Source organism: Sceloporus occidentalis, unplaced genomic scaffold, assembly GCF_023333645.1.
Source record: "Sceloporus occidentalis isolate IW3139 unplaced genomic scaffold, rSceOcc1.0.p SCAF_11, whole genome shotgun sequence".
In the NCBI taxonomy this organism is placed as follows: domain Eukaryota; kingdom Metazoa; phylum Chordata; class Lepidosauria; order Squamata; family Phrynosomatidae; genus Sceloporus; species Sceloporus occidentalis.
Window position 1 is genome coordinate 689411 of NW_028316991.1, and position 27347 is coordinate 716757.

Consider the following 27347-nt stretch of genomic DNA (forward strand, 5'->3'; position numbering starts at 1 on the left):
GCTCAGCCGGCCCTGGGTGAGCAGCCCAGCTTTAACGGATGTGACCACGGCAAAGATTTGCAGCTCTCCCCCGGCATTGATGGTGAAATTGTAAGTATTCGGGGCCGGAGCGCCGGTCACACAGCGGCGATACACCGGATCGGTCCTGCCAAAAGCAGTCAGCCTGAGCTCTGCCTCTCTTGAAGATGGCGATCAGTAGGTTTTGTGAATTCTATTAAATTCACATAATTAGTTTAAACATCCCTGCTCTGTGGAAGGCTTTCTGCGCCCTCCCTGACTCCGCTGATCTGCACAATGTTGGCATGTGTAGTAAGGATGGTTTAGGACAGTATGCTTTAAACTCATTGCATAGATCGGTGGTATTTAGCTGGTGTTATCAGACTCACACTGCGGTGTAACAAAGTACGACCCAGCGGTTTGGGCATGACAACTGGCTGAGCGTGATGGGAGTTAGACGAGATGCAGTCTCTCAGGCCTGCATTCTATAGTCTAAGGACTGATGCTTCGGTCCTGATTTCAGATCTGGCCTGTCTTTAGAGCATTAGATGTGTGGAGTTTGTGTTATATTAACCAGTTCACTTCCCAGGTGTTATAAAACGGTCCACCTATCTGTTGCTTTGCGCTGTAAAGGCAGGGGGAGCAGCAAACGAATTCTGCCGGTACATAGAAGTACACGACCGGGCAATGGACACGCGCTGCACGGCTTGGGATGGGGACAGCCCGATGCTTTTCTAATCGATTGTATAAAAATCAATGGCTGCGTAATCTAGAGTTTCTTTAGAATAATCCAAGAGCAAACAGCAGTGCGATCGCTCCATAGAAGGCTGTGTGTGTAGCTATGATGATGAGCGCTTTGCACTTACTCTATCGATTGTGTGTTTTAATGATCCCGTGGAACCCGGTGCGACGTGCTCGTGAATGACACACACGGCATGCGTGTTATTCCACAGCCGATGGATGACGGTCACACTCCTCTCTGTGTATCCTCTCGTCTTATCGCCCACGTAACCCAGCTCGTGTATTCTCCGTGCGATAGCTCGAGATCTCCTCTCACTCAGATTCCTCTGCTGCCTCACCGGCTGCGGACGATCACTCATAACACCCTCAGCCATAGCCATACCTGCACATATAGTGATACCTTCAACCGTATATATGTACATTCAGCTAGATATAGATTGTATACGGACCTATTACTAATTGAATGGAAAGCGTTTAAATAATTTATTTTAATTCAACTCAATTTACTATGTGAATTTACTATGTGAGCTGTATTGTCCCGGGTAGTTTTTAATTCTCCTGATTAACTATTTGAATGCTGAAGGGCTTCTCAATGAAATTTAGATTATACTGTCTCAACTGCTAGAAAACACAAGCATATACACCCAAATCATCCAAATGAAGCTTTGCACCATGCAATGCCCTGATAAATAGATAACAGGAATGGGCTTTTCACTTGACAGATCAAACATTCAAGGGGAAACAATACTACATTGAGACCAACTCATAGATGTAGTTTACAATTCTCTATTTTTATTATATTTTATATATATATATTATACATTTATTATATATAACCATTTAAAAACCAACAGATGCAAACTCATCAGCATTGGTCAAACCTATTAGCGGGCATTTGGTTCAAATGATCTCAATTGATCATTTGGCCAAGAGAACATGGTATTTATCAAATGGCTTTAAATTGATGTGAAAAAAATGATGCTTTGCTTAATTTCTAATGCTAATAATCTCTCTCCGCAATGCCCTAGTTATGTCAGTGTAGTTTAGTACAAACTATGGTTTAGTACAATGATGGAGGAAATAGGAAGAATGCTAAGGAGAGGCATTTAAAATGAAAGAAATGTTATCACTTTGAAGTTTCCGCCAATGGTGACCTATTCTGCGTGTTTTGTATCCAGAACTTTGTATCAAGAAAACTGTACTAATAATGTTTAAATCATTTGAAGTGTGGACTTTATAGTGGTTTAAGTCTTGAAGAACATAACGTTCATCTAATTTGTTTATGGAATGTAATTATTTTAAATAAATATTCTTATTTAGAATCAGTAGCCTTTATTTCTCATCCCCATCCATAACAACACCTATTTAAAAGATTGTGATCTAGGTCAAGAACCTCCCACTTTTCCCAAATCCTACTGTTGTTTAGCGATTAAAATAAGATATATATATTGTGACAAACTCTGTAGCACGAGGGCCATAGATTTCAGATTTAGCGATCTTAAGCACAGTCCTCTAGGGCAATAAGGCTCAGGAACAACAACTTGATTATTTTCAACTGCTCAAATGAAACGCCCCAAAACATAAAAAAAAAGCAACAAACCTAGCTCCCAATTGGAGCCCTATCTAACTATTCTTTACTGGCCCAGACCAACCAGCCTAAACACCCACTAGCTACACCTCCCAGCCATGACCCAGCTAAGCCAGGCTCTGGAAAACCTCCTCCAGACAACACACAAAGGTCCAGGCAGGTATCAGGGCACTTGGCTCAGGGATAGTCTTCTTCAGGGCCTCTACTTGCCCTGAGGGTACTGGGGAACTTCCTCTTCCCACAACAGTCTCCCTGATCATCAGGCTCCAGGGGGTTTTATTGCTCAGCACCTGTAAATGATGCAGGCCATGGGAATCCCAGACAGATCCTGCAGCCCTCTAGTCTCTTGTAAAAGCCAGCATGAATTTTCCATTGGAAGGGCAAATGGAGCGTTGGCCCACCCTGCGCTCCAATTTCTCCAACCCAGGGATCCATCTGCATAACTTGTATAACACCTGTGCCCAAATTCCAAAAAAGCATCTCTTTGAAGTTTACAGTGTTACAATATATACGGTGTATAATACTGTGCAAAAGTTTGATTCAGGAGTTACAGAATGCTGTAAAGTAAGAATGCTTTCAAAAATAGACATATTAATAGTTTATTTTTATCTTTTAACAAAATGCAAAGTGCGTGAACAGAAGAAAAATCTAATTCAAAACAATATTCGGTGTGACCACCATTTGCCTTTAAAACAACATCAGTTCTTCTAGGTACGCTTGCACATAGTGTAGTCTAAACATCTTGGAGAACTAACCGCAGTTCTGTCTCTTCATATAATCCCAGACAGACTCGATGAGATTGAGATCAGGGCCAGGGCCGGCCCAAGGCAAAATGCCGCCTGGGGCGAATTTTAAAATGCCGCCCCCCCCCCTTATCTACCCTTCCTCTCCATCCGTCCCTGCCGCCCCCCCATTATCTACCCTTCCTCTCCCTCCGTCCCTGCCGCCCCCCCCCCATTATCTACCCTTCCTCTCCCTCCGTCCCCCCCACCCCCTTGTACTTACCTTTCAGCAGTCCTGCGGCGAGTCTCCCTGTTCGGTCTCGGTGCGGGCTTGTAATGCTGAGCGCCGGAAATCTTCCGGCACTCAGCATTACAAGCCGGCACCGAGACCGAACAGGGAGACTCGCCGCAGAGGAGAGAGAGAGGGGCGCCGAGCGGTACTGACAGCTTGGTAAGCGAAAACCACTCGGCGCCCCTTTCTCTCTTTCGCTTTTAAAAAAAAAAAAAAGGGCTTGGGGCGGCAAAGTGCCGCCCCTTCAAAAGTGCCGCCTGGAGCGGTTGCCCCACTTGGCTCCATTGTCGGGCCGGCCCTGATCAGGGCTCTGTGGGGGCCATATCATCACTTCATAATATCATCATAGTTTTCAAATATGATGAAAACTGGAGCGTAGCTAAATGCTTAAGTTTCTAATTTAGCTATAAATAATCAATGCCTAAAGCACAGCATCTGCCTTTCCCTTTTAATTGATGGTGCCATTAACACCATCATAACACACACAAGTTCATAGCAGAATATTTTATAGGCCTGATTTAATCACGTATCTAAATTGTCAAATTTAAGGGTAAAAAGAGCGAGTGGTTTGACTCCTAGGGTACAAAGTGATGTAGCATGTGCTCAACCTAGTATACTCATTTACTCAGTTACCGATGTAACTCTGATACTTCGCACAACTAGCACTAGTTTAAACGTAAAATCAACTCTTTCCAAGTAAATCAAAGCACACATCAGAGCAGTAATTCAGATCAAAGTAATTGAACCAAAAATCCAGTAAAATTGGGTCCAGATCTCCTTGATACCAACTGAAACTACTACAAGAAAAATATAACACGTTATTATTAATACAGCAACTGTTTTCATATATATATATATATATATATATATATATATATATATATACGTAGGTAGTAAATATATGTAAATCATGTCTATAATTTATTTTAAAAAGAATGAATAATATCAAATAAATTAATATCTGCAAAAGGACATTTCAATAAGTAATGAAAAGGATATTGAGGCGAGATGCACAAGACAGCATGACCTAGTATTATAATCCATAATGCAAGTAGTGGTGCCTAGCGTTGGAAATCGTTTTGGTTTCATATTTTGTTGTTTATGTAGGTCTGGTTTAGTCTGTGTTGGATTAGTATTAAAAACTTAAAAGGTGCTAGCATCGCAAGAGTTATTTCTAAAATCCCTTAACTATATTTAACTTTTTCCACCTTCATAGGGTTAGCTCAAAAGTATTTTAAAAGTAAACTTTTATAACAATGCTTTGGAAGTTTCAAAATAGATTCTGATACACCTATTTAATCTTTAATATAAATTCAATCCATGCAGTTAGGAATCTATCAATAACTATAAGAATTACTATTAGTAGTTACACTGAAATGTTATGTGTATGTATGTGTATATTTATATATATATATATATATATATTTTATATATAGATGTATATATACAGGAACACTACCGTTCAAAAGTTTGGGGTCATGTTTTTATGGAAAACAAAGATATTTCTAGCTGTGTAACAGAATTGCAAAAGAGTTTTCTAATGAAAACTTAATTTGGATTAGCAAACACAAAGTGCCATTGGAACACAGGAGTGATGGGAGCGATAAACGGCCTTTGTACGCCTATGAAGATATTCCATAAAAAATCAGCTACAATAGTCATTTACAACATTAGCCATGTCTACAGTGTATTTCTAATCCATTTGATGTTATTTTAATGGACAAAATTTGCTTTTCTTTTACAAACAAGGAAATTTCGAAGTGACCTCAAACTGTTTAACTTCTTTAGTAGTGGTTGTCTAGGTTCTATATTTTAAATAGGTAATTAAACCACAAACTGTCTCTGTTTGAACCAATTAAAGGCACACTCCAGCCCTCATATGCACGTTAATGCATTTTGAAAATACAAGAAGGGCTTCTGCAGAATTCTCTGAATGTATTTGCCTCTTTTTTCACGCCCAGCTAAACGCCCTGCAGAAGATGCATGCATTTCCCTGGCTGTGATGTATCCGTCTCCAGCCAGATCCAGCGCAGGCTCCGGGTCGCGGGAGTGGGGTCTTGACACGCCTGCTTCCCGCCCGTTTTCCCTTTAAATGGGGGTGTTTTCCGCTGCTGTCAGCGGGAATGCCCCCGACGTCTGCGGGAACTCCCACTGACGTCAGCAGGAACGCCCTGACATCAGGGGGAACGCACTTGACGTCAGGGGAACCTCTCGCTGACGTCAGTGGGCAGTCCCCAGGTATGGACATAACCAGTAAACATACAGTATATTGCGTTAGCTTTTAGTATATGGAACTATAGGAGGCGTTATCCCTAACTGTACAGCTAATATAAAGCATATGGGGATAACTTTTAATATGGCAGAATCTTGGCAGGTTCATTTGGTGGTTAGAACCATGGTTTTGTAATCTTTTCCTTGACGCAATGATGGTGTCCTGTTCAAAATGTTAAGCTTAAATGGTAAAAATTATTTGTAAGAAATTTTCTGGCTAGTTCATTTTGTGGCTATGGCTGTACCCTCTTTTTGTAATTTGCCAGTTTGTCTTGAATTTGTCTATAAAGTTGAGATATTAGGAATGGTTGCTAAAATAACTGCAAGCATATGAAGGGCACAGTGCCTTAAAGAGATATTCCAGCCATCATATTCCCTTCGATGCGTATGATTGCTGAGAGATTGCTTTAGATTTCCATGGTGTCTACTTGCACATGTGTGGGGAGATTCTGCTGGATTCCCCCCCATATTAATTTGCCCCTTTGACACCCCCCCCCCGGCTATTTCAGAAGCAGGAGAATAAATCTTCTTGCATATGATATACTTACTGCAAGTCAACAACCAGTGTTGGTTCAGCAAATGTTGGGGGGTCTAATGAGATCCCACTATGAGTAGAAAGCATTGAGTTCAATAATAGAAGCAGCCAATCAGTGGTCAGAAATTTTGAGCCATAGAGAAGATGGGGAGCTGCAGCTTCTACCTAAGGTAAGTGCTTGGTTTTTTTTTTTAAAGGAACTTATGAACTGTCTCTTTAAATCATGTTATGGCATAAAGATATGAATCAACTAAATTACCGGCATTGCAAAATTATTTTTATAACTTTTGTCCGTTTGTCCTGAATCTAAGACAACACTAATGAGCAGACTAATTGGGTGTACAGTTGTTCTCTGACATTAAATTCTATGTCATTGTTAGTTGGACAAAAATGTAAATGTAACGTGAACTCGGCCATCCTTTCGTATAATTTACTTCTCAAGATAAAAAAAGATCTTCCCTTGTTCAATCAAAAAGCCTTTGGAGAAAATATGTTTAAATTCTGGGGGGGGGTTGCTATTAAATCTGTGAATGCAGAAATTGAGTTTGAGATTCTGGAAATATACACGTGACCTTGTATTTGACACGCTAGGCGATGATTCAGTCTAGGTGAGATAGACCTGTCTCGCATTCACTATAATTTCTGATGAAAGAAAAATAAATGAATTTTTGGGAAGTTGTTACCCAGTAAAGGTATCGCATTAGTCATTAGCACATATAACACATTGTGACTCAGTAACCAATATGCTGTATTCTGAACTTACAGGCCAAACAACATGAGTCAGTACCTAGTATGGTAGTACAGATTTTTCTTTGAATCCATTCATGATAAAGGCAGACTGACAGTAAGTAGGTTGCATTGGTTTTATGCAATCACTTTATCGTCAGCACCGGTGCTGTGTTGGCGGGGGAGAGCTTGGCTTTGGATGTATTCTCCTTCTGTAAAAGTGTTTTTACATAGGGCAAGATCTCATTGAGATCACACATTCAGAGTTTTGTCTTCAACATCTGTGTAGGATCATTTACTACTGGCCATTTGGCCGGAATTGTCCCCGTGGTCTGAAGGTTTCCAGCATTCTCCTATATGTTGGGCTACACTTCCTAAAACTCATGGAAGATAATATTGAGAATAAGGACAAATAAATAGTCTAATCAGGAAATCAAAAAAGTATATATGGCTTTTTTTTTATCATCACCAAAAGATTTCTAAATACTTGTTGGATCTCCTTTGTAACCCATATGGTCAATCTGTCCCTAATTATCCTAGGCTTGAATATATTGCTGCAAACATCCCTGTCATATGGAGTCTTCATCAATCTTATAACTTAAATCAGTGAAAGCTGATATAATATGCTAAGACCATCCGAACTGTCTATCCACAGACATTAATATCATTTGTCTAAATATGTGTATACAATATTTGTTTACAAATCGCATTGTTTTTAAAGTAGCTAACCCAGAAAATGTCTTTCTTTAAAAAAAAATATTATATAAATATATATATATATATATATATTAAAGCTTAATAAGAGGCGCGCACTCACTGGCATCTTTTGAAAATAAGGAAACTGCAGAATACCTTTGTATGTTCTAGTTTTACATACTGGATTTCTGAGCATACTGATACAATATACTGATACAATAGTATTATTTGTCAATGCAAACCTTAACCCCTTGATGACAATTGCCGGTCCGGGCACGTCACGGAAATTCAAGTCGATAACGACAAATGACGTGCCAGGACCGGCACGTCATTAAACGCGTGCAGAAAGCGATCTATTTTCGCTTTCTGCACCGAAACGGCGTTGCTGTAATGCCTCGACCTCGAGGCATTCAGCAACGCCATTATCGGCACAAAGGGGCCATCTCTGGCCCCTCCCCGGGGCGTCAACATCCGCCATACTTCGTATGGCGGCAGACGCCCGTTTTAAAATGGTGTCGCTGGAATGCCTCGATCAGGAGGCATCCAGCGACACCAAACACTTACCTGGGGATGGACTGTGACCGCTCCGGAGAGCGGTCACAGCCGCAGCTGCCGGTGATCTTCGCCATCAGCAAGATGGCGGCGGTCCGGGAAAATTCAATAAAGAAAAACAATAAAGTCTAAAAAGTTCGCTAGACGGTCTCCAGACCCTCTAGAGAACTCTGGCTCCACTTGCAGGTTGAATATAGGTACTGCATTCAACCATGCAAGTCAATGGAGCTCAGCTTTCTAATCACAGTGTGATTAGAAAAAATAAATTAAAAATAAAATAAAATTAATAATAATTAGAAAAAAAATAGTAAAAAAACAGTAAAATGTAAAAATAATTTCCCACTGATGTCACTATCAGGGGAACCTTCAAGTTGAAAAAAAATGTTAAAAAAAAAAAAGGCAAAAAAAATATATATATATATAAAAAATATATTTTTGTGAGCAAGTCCTAAAATTAGCATATTAGCTTAAAACAATTCTCGCATGGAAAGAGTTAAAATACTGGCATATTAAATGCCCATGGGGTGTCTACTTTTAAAAAATGTATGATTTGATGGGGTAAATTGAATTGGCCGGGTTCAACAAGGTCCCAATTAACACGGGGGGAAGGATGGCCACACATCTAATTTCCAATTAGAAAAATGCACACGTACCAAATGTGGCCTTTTAGTTCCCCCCAAAAATGACAAACCCATGCATGTGGGGTATCACTGTACTCAGGAGATGTTGCTGAACACATATTGGGGTGTCGTGTGATATACCAGGAGCTGTAAATTCATACATAAAGTAGGTGTGTGTGGGAAAAATACACACACAAAAATACTACTGCAAACTTTGAAAAAATGCTGGTGGTAAAATGTGTGCATGCAAAGAGTTAAAATACCAGCATTTAAAATACCCTGTGGTGTCTAGTTTTCAAAAATATATGGTTTTGTTGGGCACACTGAAATGGCCTGGCTCAAAGATGTACCAAATAGGGGATGGGCAGTGGATCCCTAAATGCCAAAGTTCAACATTGAAAAATGTGCATGCCCCAAATGTGGCCCTTTTGCCCCCGAACAGCCAGGCAAAATCATTCATGTGGGGTATCACTGCGCTCAGGAGATGTTGCTGAACACATATTGGGGTGTTTTGTGATAGTGACATATACGAGAAATTTTTAATTCATACCTGAAGTAAAATGTGTGTGACAAAACAAATGCAAAAAAATGACTACCACAAAGTTTGACAAAGACTGTTGGTAGATATGGTGCATGGAAAGAGTTAAAATACTAGCATTTGAAATACCCTGGGGTGTCTAGTTTTCAAAAATATATAGCTTTATTGGGCACACTGAAATGGCCCGGCTCAAAGATGTACCAAATAGGGCATGGGCAGTGGATCCCCAAATGCCAAAGTTCAACATTGAAAAATGTGCATGCCCCAAATGTGGCCCTTTTGCCCACAAACAGCCAGGCAAAATCATTCATGTGAGGTATCGCTGTACTCAGAAGATGTTGCTAAACACATATTGGGGTGTTTTCTGATAGTGACATATACCAGAACCTGTTTATTCATACCTAAAGTAAAATGTGTGTGAAAAAACAAATGCAAAAAAATTACTACCATAAAGTTTGACAAAGGCTGATGGTAGAATAAGTGCTTGGAAAGGGTTAAAATACCAGCATTTGGAATACCCTGGGCTGTCTAGTTTTCAAAAATATATGATTTGATGGGGTAAATTGCATTGGCCGGCTTCAAAGATACCCGAAATGGCACATGGGGGGAAGAATTACCAGATTTGGAAAAAATGGCTTTGAAATAGCAAAACGCTACCTGTACTTATTGCTCCATAACGTGCAGAAAAAAGCAAAAAAACATAAAAACATTGGGTATTTCTAAACTCAGGACAAATAGTAGAATCTATTTAGCAGGTTTTTTTATTACCTTTTATAGATGAGTAAAAGATTTTTTAACTAAAAGTTAGAAACAGTCATTTTTTTCTAAATTTTTCACCATATTTTATACTTTTTTTAATAGTAAATAATATGATACAATCAAAACAATGTCATCTAAAGAAAGCCCTTCTTGTCCTGAAAAAAACAATATCTAATGTGTGTGGGTTCAGTAAACGGGAAAGAAGAAAATTACAGCTAAACACGAGTAGCGCAGAAATGTTAAAACGGCCATTGTCACGAAGGGTACAAAAAGTAAAATCAGCCTTTGTCACGAAGGGGTTAAACAAAGCAGGATTGCAGAACAGAAGTCGAACATCAAAGCTTTTATTGGGCCAACATAGAAAAAAATGCAGGGTCACATAAGGTCTTGGGACCACAGATGGAATCTGAAGAAGAGACCTCTGAGTTTGGGGAAGCATTTATGCGCTTTCTGCCAACATAGAGGTGTTGAGGTTTTGTTGACAGGGATGCCGGAAGCTAAACTCTGTGGCATAAAGTGGCAAAACCAGAATGTCTAATTAAAACCTCATAGCCTGATGTTATCAACCTTATTCTCGTACCTGCCTTATAAATGATGCCTAAACCAACGAGGATCAATTAGCAAGTAAACAGGGAACAGATAACTTAACGAGGAGGTATGATCGTGAAGGTCTTGGGAACACAAAGCGAAGATAATTTTTTTTTCTCATGGCATTTGGATTCGGTCACCTATACAGTAAAGTGAGCACAGACATCTATAAATCTATATACTATGCATGTATAATGTAACAAGCAAATGTATAGTTCAAGGGAAAATTGTATTTATCAGTTATGTACTCTATGATGTCTGCATATGACATCATATGCAAAGTAACAGTCTAGGTAGAGAATAATTAATTTGTAAATGATGTCAAACAGGAGGCATAGATCCAGTAAATGCGTTGCTTTTTTCTTCTCTGATGCTTCACATCGGTTTGCAGTTCAATGTAGATAGTTGTGAACTGCAAAACAACGCAAAACAAAAACACACACATTGTACTTATTCCACCAAATCGCATTTTTAGCCATGGAATAATTAATGTCATTCGAGATCCAGAATGATCCGCAAAAACACGGAATCCCAAGGTTGCGGCCACATTATTTTCTGTGGACAACAGGCTCCAATGTTTTTTACATCATGGCTCAAAGGTTCAGAAGCACTATAATGGATTTAGGCTTGTGGATTGTATTTTAGTCGAGCGCTCGGCCATCCGAGGCTCTACCACGAGTGCCCATATGCATTTCAGTTGCATTTATCAACCTACTTATTAGAGAATGTGAGAAGTTTCCATTGTATGAATACTAGAGCATATTTACAAGCTAATTGCATAATGATAATAGCTTGTTACATCATGGCTTCAGGGATCCACAATTTGAACCAGAGACTGATAATTACAATGAGAGGTTTTCATGTAATAATCAGCATAAAGAAGCACCTTATAGCAGATGAGCACCATTATTTGGTCTACAACTTTTACGGTGTCGGTTCGGTATATTATATGATATATATTTTTATTGGAATTCTCATGTTTATTCTCTGCTAATGTGTCCAACATCTCCTTGCCATCCTGTACTTAATGTTAATTAGATGTTAAGAATGCTTCTTTTCTTCTCTGTGAACAGCTAGGAATGGGATCAGTTTCAACTTCCCTTTACTAGCTGGATTTATGGGTCGAATGATTTAAAAAAAAAATTGGAGTGGTTATCATAAAAATTGGCACATATTAAAGTAAAAAGGGTGGTAATATTAGGAAACGTATATTAGGGAAAAGGAATAGAAGGAGAAAAGTGCAAGGAAAACATTGTTAAAAATATTAGTCTACAACACAATTTCCGTCTGTTCTATTCTACTTTCCTTCTTCAGTTTGCTAAATAACTCAAAGGATTTATAAGCTGGGTGCGATATTGAGAGAGAACAGTACAGAATTATTATAAAACCTCACTGGTAAATACTTTTGAAATTGCAAAGAAAATGATTTCACAAACTCTGTTGTAAGTAAAAATAAAGACATTTTTAATGCAGATTTGTCACTTTTTTAGACCTAGACTCAGTACTCAGTATTTACTTTACCGAGATGGTGGTAGTTTTCTTTTGAGTAAAGCATATGGTGGGTACCCATGTAATGTTAGAAAATTTTACTTTATTGAGAGGGTGGTAGACAAGTGGAACTGTCTCCCAGCTGAAACGGTAGTGACTTATTCAGTGAGGGGATTTAAATATGCGTGGCATATGGCTATCCTGAATCTAAGCCAAAACCGAGGACTGATTACAGAATAAATAAAATATATGATCATTATAAGAATCTTCAATGAACCTGATATCCAGACTTGACTTATTCTTTGTCATTCATGTCATCTTTTGGAATCTTTCCCTCATTTCTACTCTGTCCAAATAACCTCACATGTGATAATTAAACACCCATCTGGTATTTTATTTCATTTCGATAATATTCAAATATATGTCAAAACAAATTCTAAATAGATGAAAATATCACATACAATAACACACTTAAACAAAAATGTACATTTTCAAGTGCTAACTTGCCGTCTTACCAATAACACTCAAACACATTAGTATCTGTTCTAATTTTTCACCTTTCAACATGAATAAATTGTCACTACTAGATATATCACGTTATGATTGAAAGGTTAGACTGCAAAGAGCAGATGTAAATATTTTAAAATAAAAAACAACTGTTTTGAAACCATATGTTTGACGCAGAATGGGCCTGTATTTAGGTGGCAATGGCAAACCAACCTCTCTCACACATTGTAAACAAGAATCGCCAGATAGGACTTTAACACATATAATAGCTGAGTGTCCCATTTACATTTTCACATCCCCCCCCCCTATTACACACATAAATGCATGGAGATGTTCTGTAGAAATCACTTATATGCTTTTAACCCCTTCTCTAGAACTCCCACCCTGCCCCAGCTCCTTGACCTCCAGAAGACATGTTTGTCTGAATGCCTCCTACTGCCTTTGCTCATGTGGTAAACTTACGGTCAGTCAGCTACAAAGCTGGCACAGCAAGAACTTTGAGGGGGTTAAGGAGACCCCTATGCGCTTAAAAACACCCATTGATTTCAAAGGGATTGCTTTCCTGGTGCAAAACTGGATCATGGAGGGTGCAACACGGTAGCTGTGGAGTTTTAGCATCTCCAAAACATGCCACTTAATTTTCTGACAGGTTGAAGAATGCATAAGAAAGTACTTACCAACTACTTTAATATGCATTTGCTCGTGACAGTAGGCTGACCCTTTAATGAATTGAGTGAATGAACTAAAACATACATCAAACTACAGCCAATGTAGGGTGTTAGGGTCAATGGTCACAGAAGTTACACAACCAAAAAGTGGTCTTCCCCACTCCTGGATAATTCCTTATTAAAACATAACTTTTATGAAATATAACATAAAGGGTTAGAGGATACTCTCAAATGCGCGAGGGAGACTATTTAGTCTCTTCTATACTGTGTTTGTATCGGTGAATATTTGATTGGATGAGGTGGCAGCACCCTCGTGACATCCATCATCTGTGGATTTTCTGTTGGCAGAATGTGCTGCCTTTTTTTGCTCAAAACATAAAACAAGAAATAAACCGAGTAATGCTCCGCTCTTGGATGAATACCCTCCATGACACACAAGGAATGGGATCTCCACCCAGAGACTTAAGGTAATGTCCACTACTACCGTATATTGTTACAGAAACTACCTAACAAAGAGGCAAATGTAATTACTAAGAGAATTCAAACATCGTATTTGGCAAGTAAAATGGCAGACTGTGCCCCTGACACCAGGAACATGAATTGTGGGCACTTTTAATAGTTTGCCATAGATGGGGGGCATTCAAATAGGGAGATTACTGAGCACAGTCAGGTCTCAATACAAGCTGTTCGCTACTTGAAAAACTCTCAGGAGCTATCCCTAAGATCCCCTTCTCTCAGTGCCTAGAGAGATACCTCCACGTAGTCCCTCATAGATGAAGCGTGTATTAGGCTTGATAGCTATGTAGGTAATCAAGAAAAAAAACAGAAACAAAACCTACTATGACGAATCTCCTGGTAGCTACATAGGCATCCTAATAATTGCCTAATGGCTAGAATGTCTGCCTGGTGATTAGAATGAATGCCTGGAAAATGGGAATAACCAACAAAATAATGAAAAAATATCTAATAAAATGGCATCCTCTAGGAGGACTACCTGGTAATTGTCTGGTAGTTACGATGACTGCCTGCTGTTAGGGACCAGGAACCAGACATTGAGATTGCCGATGTAGACATATGCGCTTGCACAGACTGCCCTAGGTTGTCTTGAACACATGGCCACTCTAGCTGAGATGAAACATTACATCTCACCATCTTCACTGTGTGCATCCTTCAGGGTCACCTCTTCTTGAAGAAGTTATCCAGTAAATGTTGAAGTTGGTTCATAAAGCTTACCCAGCCATTGGCATTCAAAAATCACCTATCTAAGGCCTTAGTGTTTTTTGATTGGTATTCGCTGGGTATGCATTGGAATCTTGCTTTGTTCTGCGTACTTATCGGTCATTATAATTCTAGCAGCAACCCCGGTATCTGAATGGCTTTTATGCTTTTTTGGGTTGTGTGCCCCTCTTTTTTTGTATATTTTGTGTACAGTTAGGTGTCATTTTTCATCCCTCTTCAAATTATGTACACTTGACAAGTCAACTTCATCCACTAGTGCACAGCTGCTTACACTTTAGTAACTGCCTGCTACAGAAAGAACTCAAGGCACAGTGAAAGGTTATAAGGCTGGTTTATCGCTGGCTGCAAGAAAAGAGGAAGAATGTCAAAATGGGGTGTAAATGTTGTATAGTATAATACCTATATTTGGAAATGCACCTAAGACTTCATATACAGTCTTGTTTATCCCAATGAGACAACTCACTCGTGCTTTGGAAGACCAATCAAAGAGCTTTTGCATGTCATGCACATTGTCAACTGAGACATCTGCAAATAATTCATGCACTGCACTGAGTACGTATATGCTTTTGAATGAATATTTAGACATTTATCGTACTTAAATAGTTATGGAGAGAATAGTTTACTAGTACCAGTTACTATCGTTTTAACAAAGAAGGTTGTCTTCTGTTTATTGTTCCTTTAGGTTAGCTTTGTACCAAAATGGAGCATTCAGTTATAAGCTTAGAGACATGTTTAGACATGATCACATCTACTGAGAACTAGGATGATGGAGAAATACAGGTCTCTACAGAGACATAACTATAAATTGACACATCTATCCTATCTGTAGAGACAGAGTATGTCGCTTTGTGTTTCTTACTTTCAAGCAATAACAATGGTTAAAAAGTGCCACAGTACAGACATTTAATATAAATGGTGTTTCTTTCATTCTCTTGTTCTCTTGTATGCAATGTTCTTGAGTTTGAAAGGAAACATTTTAGATATGATCACTGTCTGACCTGGTCCAGAGAACTTAAGCTCGCTTAACATAGGATTATAGAAATGAAATACAGGCTTGTCTACGTTTAATACCAAAAAAATCACCGGTTTCATATGCAGGTTTAGAAACGCAATAAATATAAGCAGGCTATGGTTGGAGCTGTTGATTAAAATAAAAAGAGGGTGCAGGAAGCACGTTGCGTGTATTTAGACCTGTTAATTTTAACATGGTCAGTTTTCCTCGGACTACGTTTTAATAGACAAGTAGAAATATATAATCTATCTTTCCAACATCTGAATGCACTAAGACTTATTGTATTCCCGGGAGATAAATATATAAGAAATAGAAGTGGAGGCCCCCAAGACAGAGGCTTGAGCATGCCTTTGCCTTTTGGGCACCAAAGCAACAATGAGTAATTAGGTGCAGGAAATTGTATTGAAACTTGCTTTGCTGATAAAATAAAGGCTGAGATGAAGTACATGACAAAACGGTACGTAATCATCTGCGTTACCCTTATCTTAAGTTAATGTTTTTATTAAGAGAGGAGTAGAATCTAAGTCTGATGAGCCAGGTGTACCACAGGTGTATAAATTCAAGCAGGCTGCATTTACAAACATTTGTGAAAAAACTTCCACTGTCAGTAAATCAGCACAAAAACTATGCGGCTGGAGGTTCATGAAACCGACCAGCTGAACACAAGCCTCATATCACCAAGAACAATCCCAGGCATCGCATTGAGTGGTGTAAAGCATGCCACCACAGGTCTCTGGATCAGTAGAAATGGGTTTTGTTGAGTGATGAATCCCGCTTCTCTGGCAGTCTGACTGGCAAGTCTGGGTTTGGCTGGTGCCAGGAGAACGTTACTTTCCTGACTGCACTCTGCTGACTGAAAAGTTTGGTATAGGAGGCATAATGGCTATTTTTTCAGGGGTTGGGCCCCTTAATTCCTGTGAAGGAAAATCTTAATGCTTCAGCATACCAAGACATTTTGGAAAATGCTATGCTTCCATCTTTGGGGAAGGCCCTTTTCTATTCTAGCATGACTTTGCCTCAGTGCACAAAGCAAGGTCCATAAAGGCATGGTTGGATGAGCTTGGTGTGGAAGAACTTGACCGGCCGCACAGAGCCCTGACCTCAACTCCATCGAACACATTTGGGATGAACTGGAAAGGAGATTGCAAGCCGGGCCTTCTCGTCCAACATCAGTGCCCGACCTCACAAATGCTCTACTGGATGAATGGGTGACAATTCCCACAGAAACGCCCCAAAATCTTGTGGAAAGCCTTCCTAGAAAAGTGGAAGCTGTTATAGATGCAAAGGGAGATCTGTCCAAAATACATTAACAGAAAGGGAATATAGAAAAAAAATTAACACTGAATACATAAACGAGTAAGTTCTTTCCACAACATTAGCAACCTATTGCCCTCACTCTCAGAAATGAATTTACTAATCTAGGTTCTTACCATGTGTTTTGTGTCTTTTTTTAGCAAATGATTCAAACCTATAATGAGACTTTGGGTTATTTCGAAGATGTCTTCTTACCTCCTGTTGTTTACTCCAGTTCGAAAGCCAATAAACAACTGGCCAATCAAAAAGGAGGACGTTAAGAGCATGCTGGGATACGTGATCTGAGCAGATGTAACACCTTAAGTCTTAAAATTCCATATAATGTGCATTACCACCAAGGTATGTGTGTGGTAGGAGCGTTACAGAATCTGCTGGCCCACTTGCTGTTCCTTACTGCCCAGACCCCACCTTTGTCCCTTCCAGCTTCCCTACTAGGGGGTAGACTCTGGGGAAGACCTCCTGTGATCTTCCTAGGTATGGCTATGTGTTTTAATGCATTTGAAGAATCTATAAATCCCAAACGGTCTTGAGCAATGAAGCAACATTTACTGGATAGGAATAGATGGTTCGTTGTCAGTAATTAGCATCAGTAACAGAGTTCTGCCATTTTTTTTCCTAATCCCAAACAAACCTGTAAAAGTGTATCATCCAAATCTGCAATCTGGACAATTCAGTGCACTTTAGAACGCGCACAGAATGTATTTCCAAATTATCCCACAGGGAAAGTGGAGCTGGGATTACATCTGCTGAAGAACAACTAGGAATAAGGAGCCCCTGCCAACTTTATCCAGGGTTACGGAAATCTAGACCAAAGCACATATTTGATTTTTTTTTTAAATCTAATAAATCTCACAGGACAGCCGGATTTGCCTTAACACTTAAACCTGAAAATACACGGCATTCAGTAACCTCCCCCATCCACGTAGTATACATTTACTAACTGTTTAATGGAAAATGTAGGTAACTAGAAAAGTCTAAAAGTTAGTTATACTCTAGAACCGTGGCTGCTACTGACTACAGATCCTATAATGCTCAGCAGCTAACATGTAGATTCTTTATTCCTACTCTGAGATCCAAACCCCATTTAATCAATCTATTAACCTTATCTGTTTGAAATTCAGTTGATTGACACAAAGAAAGATATGTCATTTTTTTTTCCTGCCTGAAGAATAGGGGATTAACAACTTCCATAAATATAAAAAAAACCAACTCATTAAATCAAAACAGCAGTAAGCAGCTTTTGTCCATCCCTCATCTGTTCTCATCTGTAAAGGAATACTATTTAATAATCCTTTTTGTTATGGAGATGACAGAAATCGTTCAAATGCAGAGTGCAGTGCGATAACAGCATTGTGCCCTAGCCTATATATACTTGGACAGAATCAACGCATGTAACATATAAACATAAAACATATCAAAATAGTTGTCGAATCATGCAGCACACGCTTCTGCTCCTTTCTGCACTCCCAGATAAATGTTGTGCAGGAAATGCGCCAAACATATCTCCTGGCACGTGATGCGCATATACTGCAGCTACAATACACATGACTGCCTGCTGCTCCTGCCATCAATTTAAATGGAAGCGCTGCAGCAGTTGTGTAGAAAGCATACTTCTGTATGCTTCTGCTTTCAACAGAGACAGGCAGTAGGAGGAGCAAATGAAAGCAAATGAAATCAAAGTATGTCTGCGCTGATTTGCATGCGGCAGAATGCATTAGGACTCATGGAATAGTCTTTCTTTCTATACTTAAAAGGCTGTACATGTTTACCTACCAACTGACCTTAGCTGGGCTCCACTAAAACCCATTCCATAGCTCTCTAGTCAACATACATGCAATTAGTGGTGAAACAATAGATCATCTGCATTAAGGTGCCACTGACAGAATTATGCTGTTTAAATCAGAATAGTTGGTACATATGCCAATATGACACTCATTATTATTGGCATTGGTATTGTATAATTCATAGTCCATAGTTTAGATCAACATTAGAAGGTTATGTTAAATGTGTTCCCTGTGTTACACTATTATCATATTCTTGTATGATATTTGTGTCTGTGTTTATGTATGAGGTTCCAAATACTTTACCAAGGGCTAAGTTGCTCTGTTTAGTAAGTGAAAAATAATAAGAATGCACCAGGGAACATGTTCAAAACAACACAGGAACCTGTTGGTCTCTGATTGGTGCAATTTTCCAGAAGACTTCTGTTTACCGCTCGACAAATAGAGCTCGGTATACATTATATATGTTAATAAAATGAGAATTTAAAGGATAAATTGACCCAAACATAGAATTAATAACTATTAAATCTTAAACATTAAGATTCTATTTGTTTACCATTATGTCAGGAATGATCTGCGAGAAACTTTTAGCTCTCAGCCTTAAACTTACTTGGCACCAAAACGTAATTTTTCATCTCCAGAATGACTGTAGCGGGATTAGAAATTTTGTTTTTTTAATGAAATAAATTTATGATGTAATGATTATACTTGACATTGATGTCCTAGAGAACTAAACACTGCCAGGATACTATGTTGTTTTTGCTCGGCTTGTACACGTTTGTTTAATAAAACAAGACTGCGCTTACATGACTCGATCCAGTCTTTTTGGACAAGTTTACCTTTTCCATTTTCTGGATTGTGCACCTGGTACCAAGCATGCAAATCGTTTCAGAGGACAGCTAAAAATTTGTATAAGACAGAATTTGGACAATGCTTAATTTCCCTATCGCTGTTTGTTGTTGCACATGCTAATTAATCAGTTTTCTTTTTCATTTGCAATCTAAATATTCACATAAGACGTCTGCCATAATGCCTCAATTATGATGCAGTGAGTACACGTTTTTTTTCTGTTCAGTTCCGGAGCAAATTATCATATTTGTGTAGAAAAGACATTTGATTAAGTCTGCTATTCTTATTTATTTTAGAATATTCTTTAACAATCATTTTTTATGCTAGAAATCTTTCTCTAGGGAAGCCTATAGTGTTCCATATATCATTGCCTGTAACTAAAGTCTGTTTTAATGAAAAATAGTGTTCTTGTGTTGGACAAACTTCGTAAAACTTATTCTAAATTTGCGCTTATAATGAATTTTTGCCACCCAAGACTATTGTATAATAGTAACTTACAAAATGATTGATTTTATATGGCAGCAACGAACATTTTTTATCTGATGACTTGGAGCTCAGCTTTCCCTCACATCTTAGTCGAATGGTTTCTGTGTTAACAAAGAGTTAATGTATTTCAGTGATACATCCCAGCCTAACGGATACAAAAAATGTGACCTTTGCCGATATAATCCAGTTGTGTTTTATTTGCTTAGATTGAGAATAGCTTTCATTTGTAACAAGACCAAGGAATTAATGGGAGTGAAATGGAATTATCATTCACCATTTGAATCAATGGAGTTATGTTGTATTGATTGTGTAATATTGTGGCCCTCCAACTGCCCTAGTATTATATGTATTAAAACGTACAAGTGGAGGATTCCAGATGGATATCCATTTGTTACGTACAACATTATTGTTGATTCCCAGAATTGCCTGGTTAGAGTGGCGAAGAAACACTCACCCTAGTGGCTGTGTGTAGAATTGCAAGTAAAAAAGTAAAATTATATTATGATTATTATTTTATATAGCACCATCAGATTCCGTAGCGCTGTACAATGGGTAGACAGGACATAACAATTAGTATATAACATAACAAGATGACATACAGAAACAACAGGTGAGGAGGGCCCTGTTTAAAAGATCTTACAATCTATATAGTCCCAAATCTTCAATTCGTGGTATCACCAGGGCAGTTACTCTATGATAGCCCTCTCCTGAGCGCTTTATTCATTCATTGGTTGATCTTTGATCTGGGATTAACCAGTTGAAGCTATCAGAAAGTTTTTTTAGTATTATTTCCATAAATCATAATAATAATATACAAAGTGGAACATATACTTTGGGATTTAAGTTATTTTGTAGACATGAAACTTTTAAAGCACCAACGGATCTTATGAACTATTTGTAAAAATAGATAAGCACAGATGATTCAATTAATGCATTGGATCGTTTAACTAGCCTTCCTTTATTATTGTTAGAATCAATGAAACCTTGGCTATAAGTCACAACATTTACCTGGGAAGCTGATGTGTTTGAGTTTATTAACGGTGTACTTAGCCAAGGGAAAAACCCAATAAAACATTAAACATCCATATTATTTTTTTAACATCTATTTAAATTAGATAATCGTGTTTTCATGAGATATTATTCTTCTGAGCCACTCATGGAAAAATAAAATACAAATGAATACATAGGACAACTTAATATAACAAACCTATGTGCAATCACCCACCTCTCTGTAAGCAGGGACTCTGGTTAATGAAGGGAAATTCTCCAATGGTTATCAATTTTTGCTCCAATGCACTGTAACCTGGAGTCCTATAAACTTTAAGCTTCTGCTTTAACCAGATTCTACAGCTAACTGCCTTGTAATCTATTCCAACTCTGTCCTTAGAGGTTATTTAGTTGATGACAGTGATTTTAACTGCTCATTGATCTGATGCACTTGTTTGTTTGTATTCCAGCCCATGGGATCAGAGCGGATGGAGATGCGTAAGAGGCAGATGTCCGTGCATCAGGAGACAGTAAGCTCCACTCAAGCACAGCAGGGAGTTGGGAATAGGGGATCCAATGCCTGTTGCTTCTGTTGGTGCTGTTGCTGCAGCTGCTCATGGTATGTTTGACATACATTTTCCATTGTTGATATTTTCACCACAGGAGTTGTAGTTGCTCATGCATGGCATTACTGTAAATTGCTATAAATAATTACCACTTAGCATTAATAAATAATATGAAAAAGAGACAAGAAGTTTTTATAAATAAAGGTCTCTGAGAGAGCTTAATGGAAGCATGGTTCTCTCGCTATAAGTTCACCAACTAGCATTTGTATGGTAGAGAATGTAAATAAACTAGAGTGTTTAGCACCTGAGTGGATCCTATATTTGGCCTCCCATTTTAAAATATCAAAACACCCACTCTCTCACTCACTCTTACAATCTCACTCACACTCACTCCTACTCGCACTCTCTTACTCAGTCTCCCTACTTTTCTGCCGTCCATGTCCTGTCTCCTTTCCTGCAGCCCTTCTTCTTTCTTCGGCCACTTTTCCCTGGTATCAGCTCAGCTGACCAGGCCTTATGGAGCTCTTCCTCAAAAAAGGTGGAGCTTCCTCAGTGGAGCCACCTGGGACAGACCGCTCCTCTCCACCGAGTACGCCACTGTGTTGTGGAAAACTGTTGTTGATATTTCATGATTAATATTTTTAGTGTTTTATGAATAAAAGTTCGAGATGGTTGTGCAATTTTTATACCTGAGGAGGCCTGTGTTGGCTCATGGAGAGAGATGGTGCGTAAGACAAAGCCAAGCATCTTCTATTGTTTAATATTTGGTCCTTGTGAGTGTCTATATAAATGCTCCTTTTCTGTGGTGTTCTGACAAGGCTTGTGCTATGCTTGTGCTATGCTGCTTGCAAGCGCAGCCTCCTCCACCCCTAACGTAGACAGAGATATTTTAGGAGACATACAGTACAAAGCAAACGTTTTAGGCAGGTGTAAAAAAAATGTTGTAAAGTATGAATGCTTTCAAAATTAGACATATTACCGGTAATAGTCTATTTTCATTCAACAACATGCAAAGTGAGTTAGCAGGACAAATCTAATTCAAATCAATATTTGGTGTGACCACCCTTTGCCTTCAAAACAGCATCAAATCTTCTAGGTACACTGGCAAAGTTTTTTTAAGGAACTCGGCAGGTAGATGCCAAACATTTTGGAGAACTAACCACAGCTCTTCTGTGGATTGAGGCAGTTTTAGTGGATTCTTTCTCTTCGTGTAATCCCAGACAGACTTGATGATGCTGAAATCAAAGCTATGCGGGGGCCACACCATCACTTTCAGGTCTTCTTGTTCTTCTTTATACTGAAGATAGTTCTTAATGATTTGGCTGTATGTTTGGGGTTGTTGACCCTGATGGTTTTGCATGATGAATAAGTATCTGCCTGTACTTTTTAGCATTGAGGAAACCATTAATTCTGACCAAACCCACAACTCCATTTGCAGTCATTCATTCAGGACCTCAGACCAGTTTCATCCTGATTTTTTTTAATTGCTTAGTCAACTTAATTTGTCAATTGCACATTAATCAGATACATTTTCAGACTGCAGTAACATTGTGGAATTTAAGACTCGACATGATCTTCTCTGATTTCACTTCTATAATGTTAATCAGCCATTAAGCCTTAGATTTAGGATAGCTTTATGCCTGAATTAAGGTCTGAGTCTTTACATCAGACAAAGTGGGCAGACTAGAAGGGCCCAATGGTTATTGTCTGCAGCCAAATGTTATGTTTTTATGTTTAAGAAATAGTGTGTTAAACACTTTGTTGATACAATAAATAAGACAAATTAAAAATGTCAGGTTGGTTGAAAGGTACTGGGTTTGGAGGCTTTATGACAATACAGGAGGTTTTTCTGTAGTGTACAGTCATTGTAATATTTCTCCATGTTTCAGTCTCACTGTCAGAAATCGAGATGAAGAAAGAACAAGGAGGTCTTCTAATGAAAACAGAGGTGAAGGCATACCAAACTGTGAGGAAAGGTATGTATGGCATATATTTATGGTTAACATATAAATATGCAAGTATGAAGGGCCACAACTGAACAATACTTTCTGTGAGTGGTTGTATTTTATTGTCCAAAAGCAGCCACATTCCAAAGAAGAATCATACAACAGTGCAAAACCAGGTCATACTAACAGCAAACCTGTATCTCACACGTTCTCTGCATTCCATGTTATACAGCATGTGATATTAGTGCTGTTACATTTATTTTGTCATAGAAAGACATTGATATTACTCTAAGCCATCTCAGAAAGCAAGCGGGCCACCAAGTTGGCATTCCAATCAAGAATGGTTCAGAGACTAATAACTAAATGAAAACAAGACATCTGTTTTAATATTTTCATAAATATTTTAATATAAATCTTTTTGATGGAGATTATTTTTTTACACAAAAACATGATTGTCTTTATTCCTTTTACCATTAGTCCAACCCCTACTCTTGAAGATGTGTACTCGTGGGGACAGTCGTTTGACAAACTAATGACTACTCCAGGTGGGAGAAACGCTTTCCGTGAATTCCTGCGAACAGAATTTAGTGAGGAGAACATGCTTTTTTGGATGGCTTGTGAAGACCTTAAAAACGAATGCAATAAGAACATAATAGAAGAAAAGGCACGGCTAATATACGAAGACTACATCTCAATTTTGTCTCCCAAAGAGGTATAAAAAGCATAAGATTGCATAAAACGTGAAAGAGTTCACATAGTTTTACATTTCTCAGTAATTCCCCAACCATGTAAGCGTTCAGTTTACTTCATGTTAAGATATATGGCTCCTTTACCAGCCCAGTTTGAAGTTAAGAGGTTTAGATACTTCTCAGTTTCTCTTATACTCATATAGAGCAGCTCCACGGTTTTATGGACCCAAATGTAAAACATTGGCCATATTATTAAATTCTTTAAGTATGAAATCAGAACATTTGAACTAAAATAATTAACACAGTCATGGAATACCAATTACAAGACAACCCTGATTATAAGATGACCCCCAGACCTGTGGATTTTAATGACAGGAAAAAAGTGTGTCTTATAGTCAGATCTTTTCTATTTGAAAAAAGAATCAAAACCACTGTTATTATTATTTTGTTGCTCTCACATGGTCTCTTTCAGTGTATCCCTACCTTCTCCACCAACTGCTTCCGTGTCCATGTCTCCTTTTCCGCAGCTCTGCTTCTTCTCTTTTTTTTTCTTGTTCTTCTGTCTTCTTTCTTTGTCCACTTCTTCTCGGTATCAGCCCCATTACCCAGGTACACTTTTACAAAAGGGGAGGGGCTTCTGCTCTCTCCTTTAATTGGAGGGGCGAGGGAGAGGTTGTCCTCGTGGTACGCGCCATGGCTCAGCACGTTTGCAGAAGTACTCAAAGTGGCCAGAACATTGGAGACAGATTCGCGGAGAAAAGGTGGTACAGAAACGCTTCTTTTTCTCCGCAAATCCATGTGCAATATTCTGGCATCTCGAAGTACTTCCGCAAAAAGACAGAGACACTGTGTTCACCCAAGGAACAGCCTCTCTCCCAGTTCCTCCAATTGGAGGAGACGGTGTGTGCAGAGGCTCTGCCTTTTTGTGGGGGTACCTGAATGACAGAGCTAATACTGGGGAGGACCAGACGAAAATAGAAGGCAGAAGAGCAAGAAGAGGCAAGATAAGAATTAGAGGTGCAGACAAGGAGACATGGAAACACGGAAGCAGTCGGCAGAGAAGGTAAGGAGACATTGTGAGAGAATGTGAGAGAGAGTGTGAGTGAATGACAAGCCCCTAGGCAGTGTGGCAGAGCCCTGGATTTGAGGTCTGAATAAAAACCGATGTTGAGTATATTTACTTGCCTTATATTCAAGCAAATACAATAAAACTTTATGATTTTAAGGTAGTTATCATGTATCAAGTATAATTGATGTTTTATGTGTGTTTGCTTGTTTTGCACACCTGATGAGTGTGGACTGGTAGAAAGCTATAGGTGCTCTGACATAGTTTGAGCTTTATTGAACTATGACTGTAAAAATACTGGGTATCTGTAATTCCTCTCCATTATTTCTCTCCCTTATGGGACCTGACACTGACTGGGGTAGGTGAAAATGGCAGGGAACCATATCAAATTGATTAAAACCCTTGTAAGAAAACACTTTTTAGCTTCCTTTCAGAACCTTCAAGAATAACCTATCAAGGCAAGGATAGATCTGTCCAACACTTGGGGTGCTTAAAGTAGCAGGGATCCTTATTGAGTGACTGTCAGATATTATATATTATATATATATTAAATGGGCACAAGGAACAGTCCCTCTACCTGCAAGAAATACATCTGCTTATGGCTGAAAACCTGAAAATGCCCCTCATTTGCAAATAAGACAAGGATATTTTCAGGTTTTCAGCCATAAGAAGCAGTAACGCTCAATGCTGGTTTGCCCTTCATAAGAATATCAGGGAGTTGAAGTGTTTTTGGTGAATAGACTCTTTTCTCCTACATGCATTTATTCTATTCATGACAATTATCAATAATAATCTGCTAGTGCAGTCACAGAGGTAAAAATGATTTTCATTAAGCTCTACGTTTTTTAAAGCACCAGCAAGATGAATGCTCTTTTAAATGTTATACCCACCTTATTTGAAGCCAAAATCAGAACTTAATGTTGTTTTATTCATAGTGTGGAAAAGACAGCGCCAGTTGTCTCATGTGTTAAAACATCAATCATAGCACTTTGGCATAGTCACTTCTGAGGCTGGCTTTACAAGCGATTTGGGACTTACCCAACACCTTTTTTAATGAATCATATTTCAACAGAATGAGTGAAACAAATAGTGTTTTCACACATTTACACTGCAAGGATACTGAGGGAACAAAACATTTGTACGGATAAACAATAGGAAGACATTTAAAAAGAATGCCAAGGGAGATTCCCCTCCGAGGGGACATTCTTAAGTCCTGGCGTGCTGGATAATAATTATTTTTCAAAGAACTTGACCTTTCCAAGCAAGCATTACAGACACGAACAATAAGCTATTACATCATTAATATCTCTTCACATTATAAGGGCAGGAATAAAACCTGCCAATCATTTGGGTTCTCTACCTTTAATCATACTTTTATAAGTATATCCCGGGAACTTTTATTATCATGTCACAGCATGGACCAAGTTGCTCGCCGTCAGAGGTATCAGCCAGTGGTGCATTATCTTTGTCTATTTGTGGTACATGTGGAAAGGTTGCATGAACAATGGATGTGACCCAAAGTGTCTCTACTTTATTTCCAGGTCAGCCTGGACTCCAGAGTCAGGGAAGTTATTAACAGGAATATGTTGGAACCTTCCCAACACACATTTGATGATGCTCAGCTTCAGATATACACCTTAATGCACAGAGACTCCTACCCACGTTTTATGAACTCTGTAATATACAAGAATCTTCTTCAGTCCTTGTCGGAGAAAAACAAAGAATCTTAGTTATATTTCCTTTTGTTTTGTCTTTTGTGTTTTTTAAATTACAATTTATATTGTTCTATGTTGTTCTTGTTATTTATTTTTTTAAAAAAAGAATAAAAACCTGGGGTACCAATCCTTGGCAGGGAGTTAAGAGCTACTCATACCCTTACCTGAAAGTAACACTCAGGCTTATTTTAATACGGACTGTAATTCTTACCTTCTGCTGAGGGCCCTTCATTGCCATGCCTGCTCCAGGTAGTGATCAACCTTGCCAACTTTTTTTTCCCCAAATAAAGTTGGAGAACATTTTTAAGAGAAATATATATATATATTACCCTTTTGGGCATCTTAGGTGTGCGCTCTATATTTGTGGAACACCCCTCTGGTATTCAAGGGGTTAAACGCAGTAGTTGTA

General features: G+C 38.7%; 1 protein-coding gene across 1 annotated transcript; it reads left to right on the forward strand.

Annotated features, from left to right (window-relative positions):
• On the forward strand, positions 1-26953 carry LOC149305401 (regulator of G protein signaling 20-like). The gene is made up of 5 exons (XM_089477365.1): positions 1-90; positions 21427-21575; positions 23412-23498; positions 23946-24180; positions 26765-26953. The coding sequence occupies exons 2-5, from the start codon at positions 21430-21432 to the stop codon at positions 26951-26953; spliced, it is 657 nt and encodes a 218-aa protein (XP_089333491.1). The 5' UTR covers positions 1-90; positions 21427-21429.
• Positions 26954-27347: the final 394 nt, after the last annotated feature.

Excerpts from the sequence above, each read along its gene's own strand:
- LOC149305401 (XM_089477365.1), top strand. The coding sequence starts at position 21,430 with ATGGGATCAGAGCGGATGGAGATGCGTAAGAGGCAGATGTCCGTGCAT. Across the intron at positions 21,576-23,411 it reads TGTTGCTGCAGCTGCTCATG|TCTCACTGTCAGAAATCGAG; the intron begins GTATGTTTGACA and ends TCCATGTTTCAG. Across the intron at positions 23,499-23,945 it reads ATACCAAACTGTGAGGAAAG|TCCAACCCCTACTCTTGAAG; the intron begins GTATGTATGGCA and ends TTTTACCATTAG.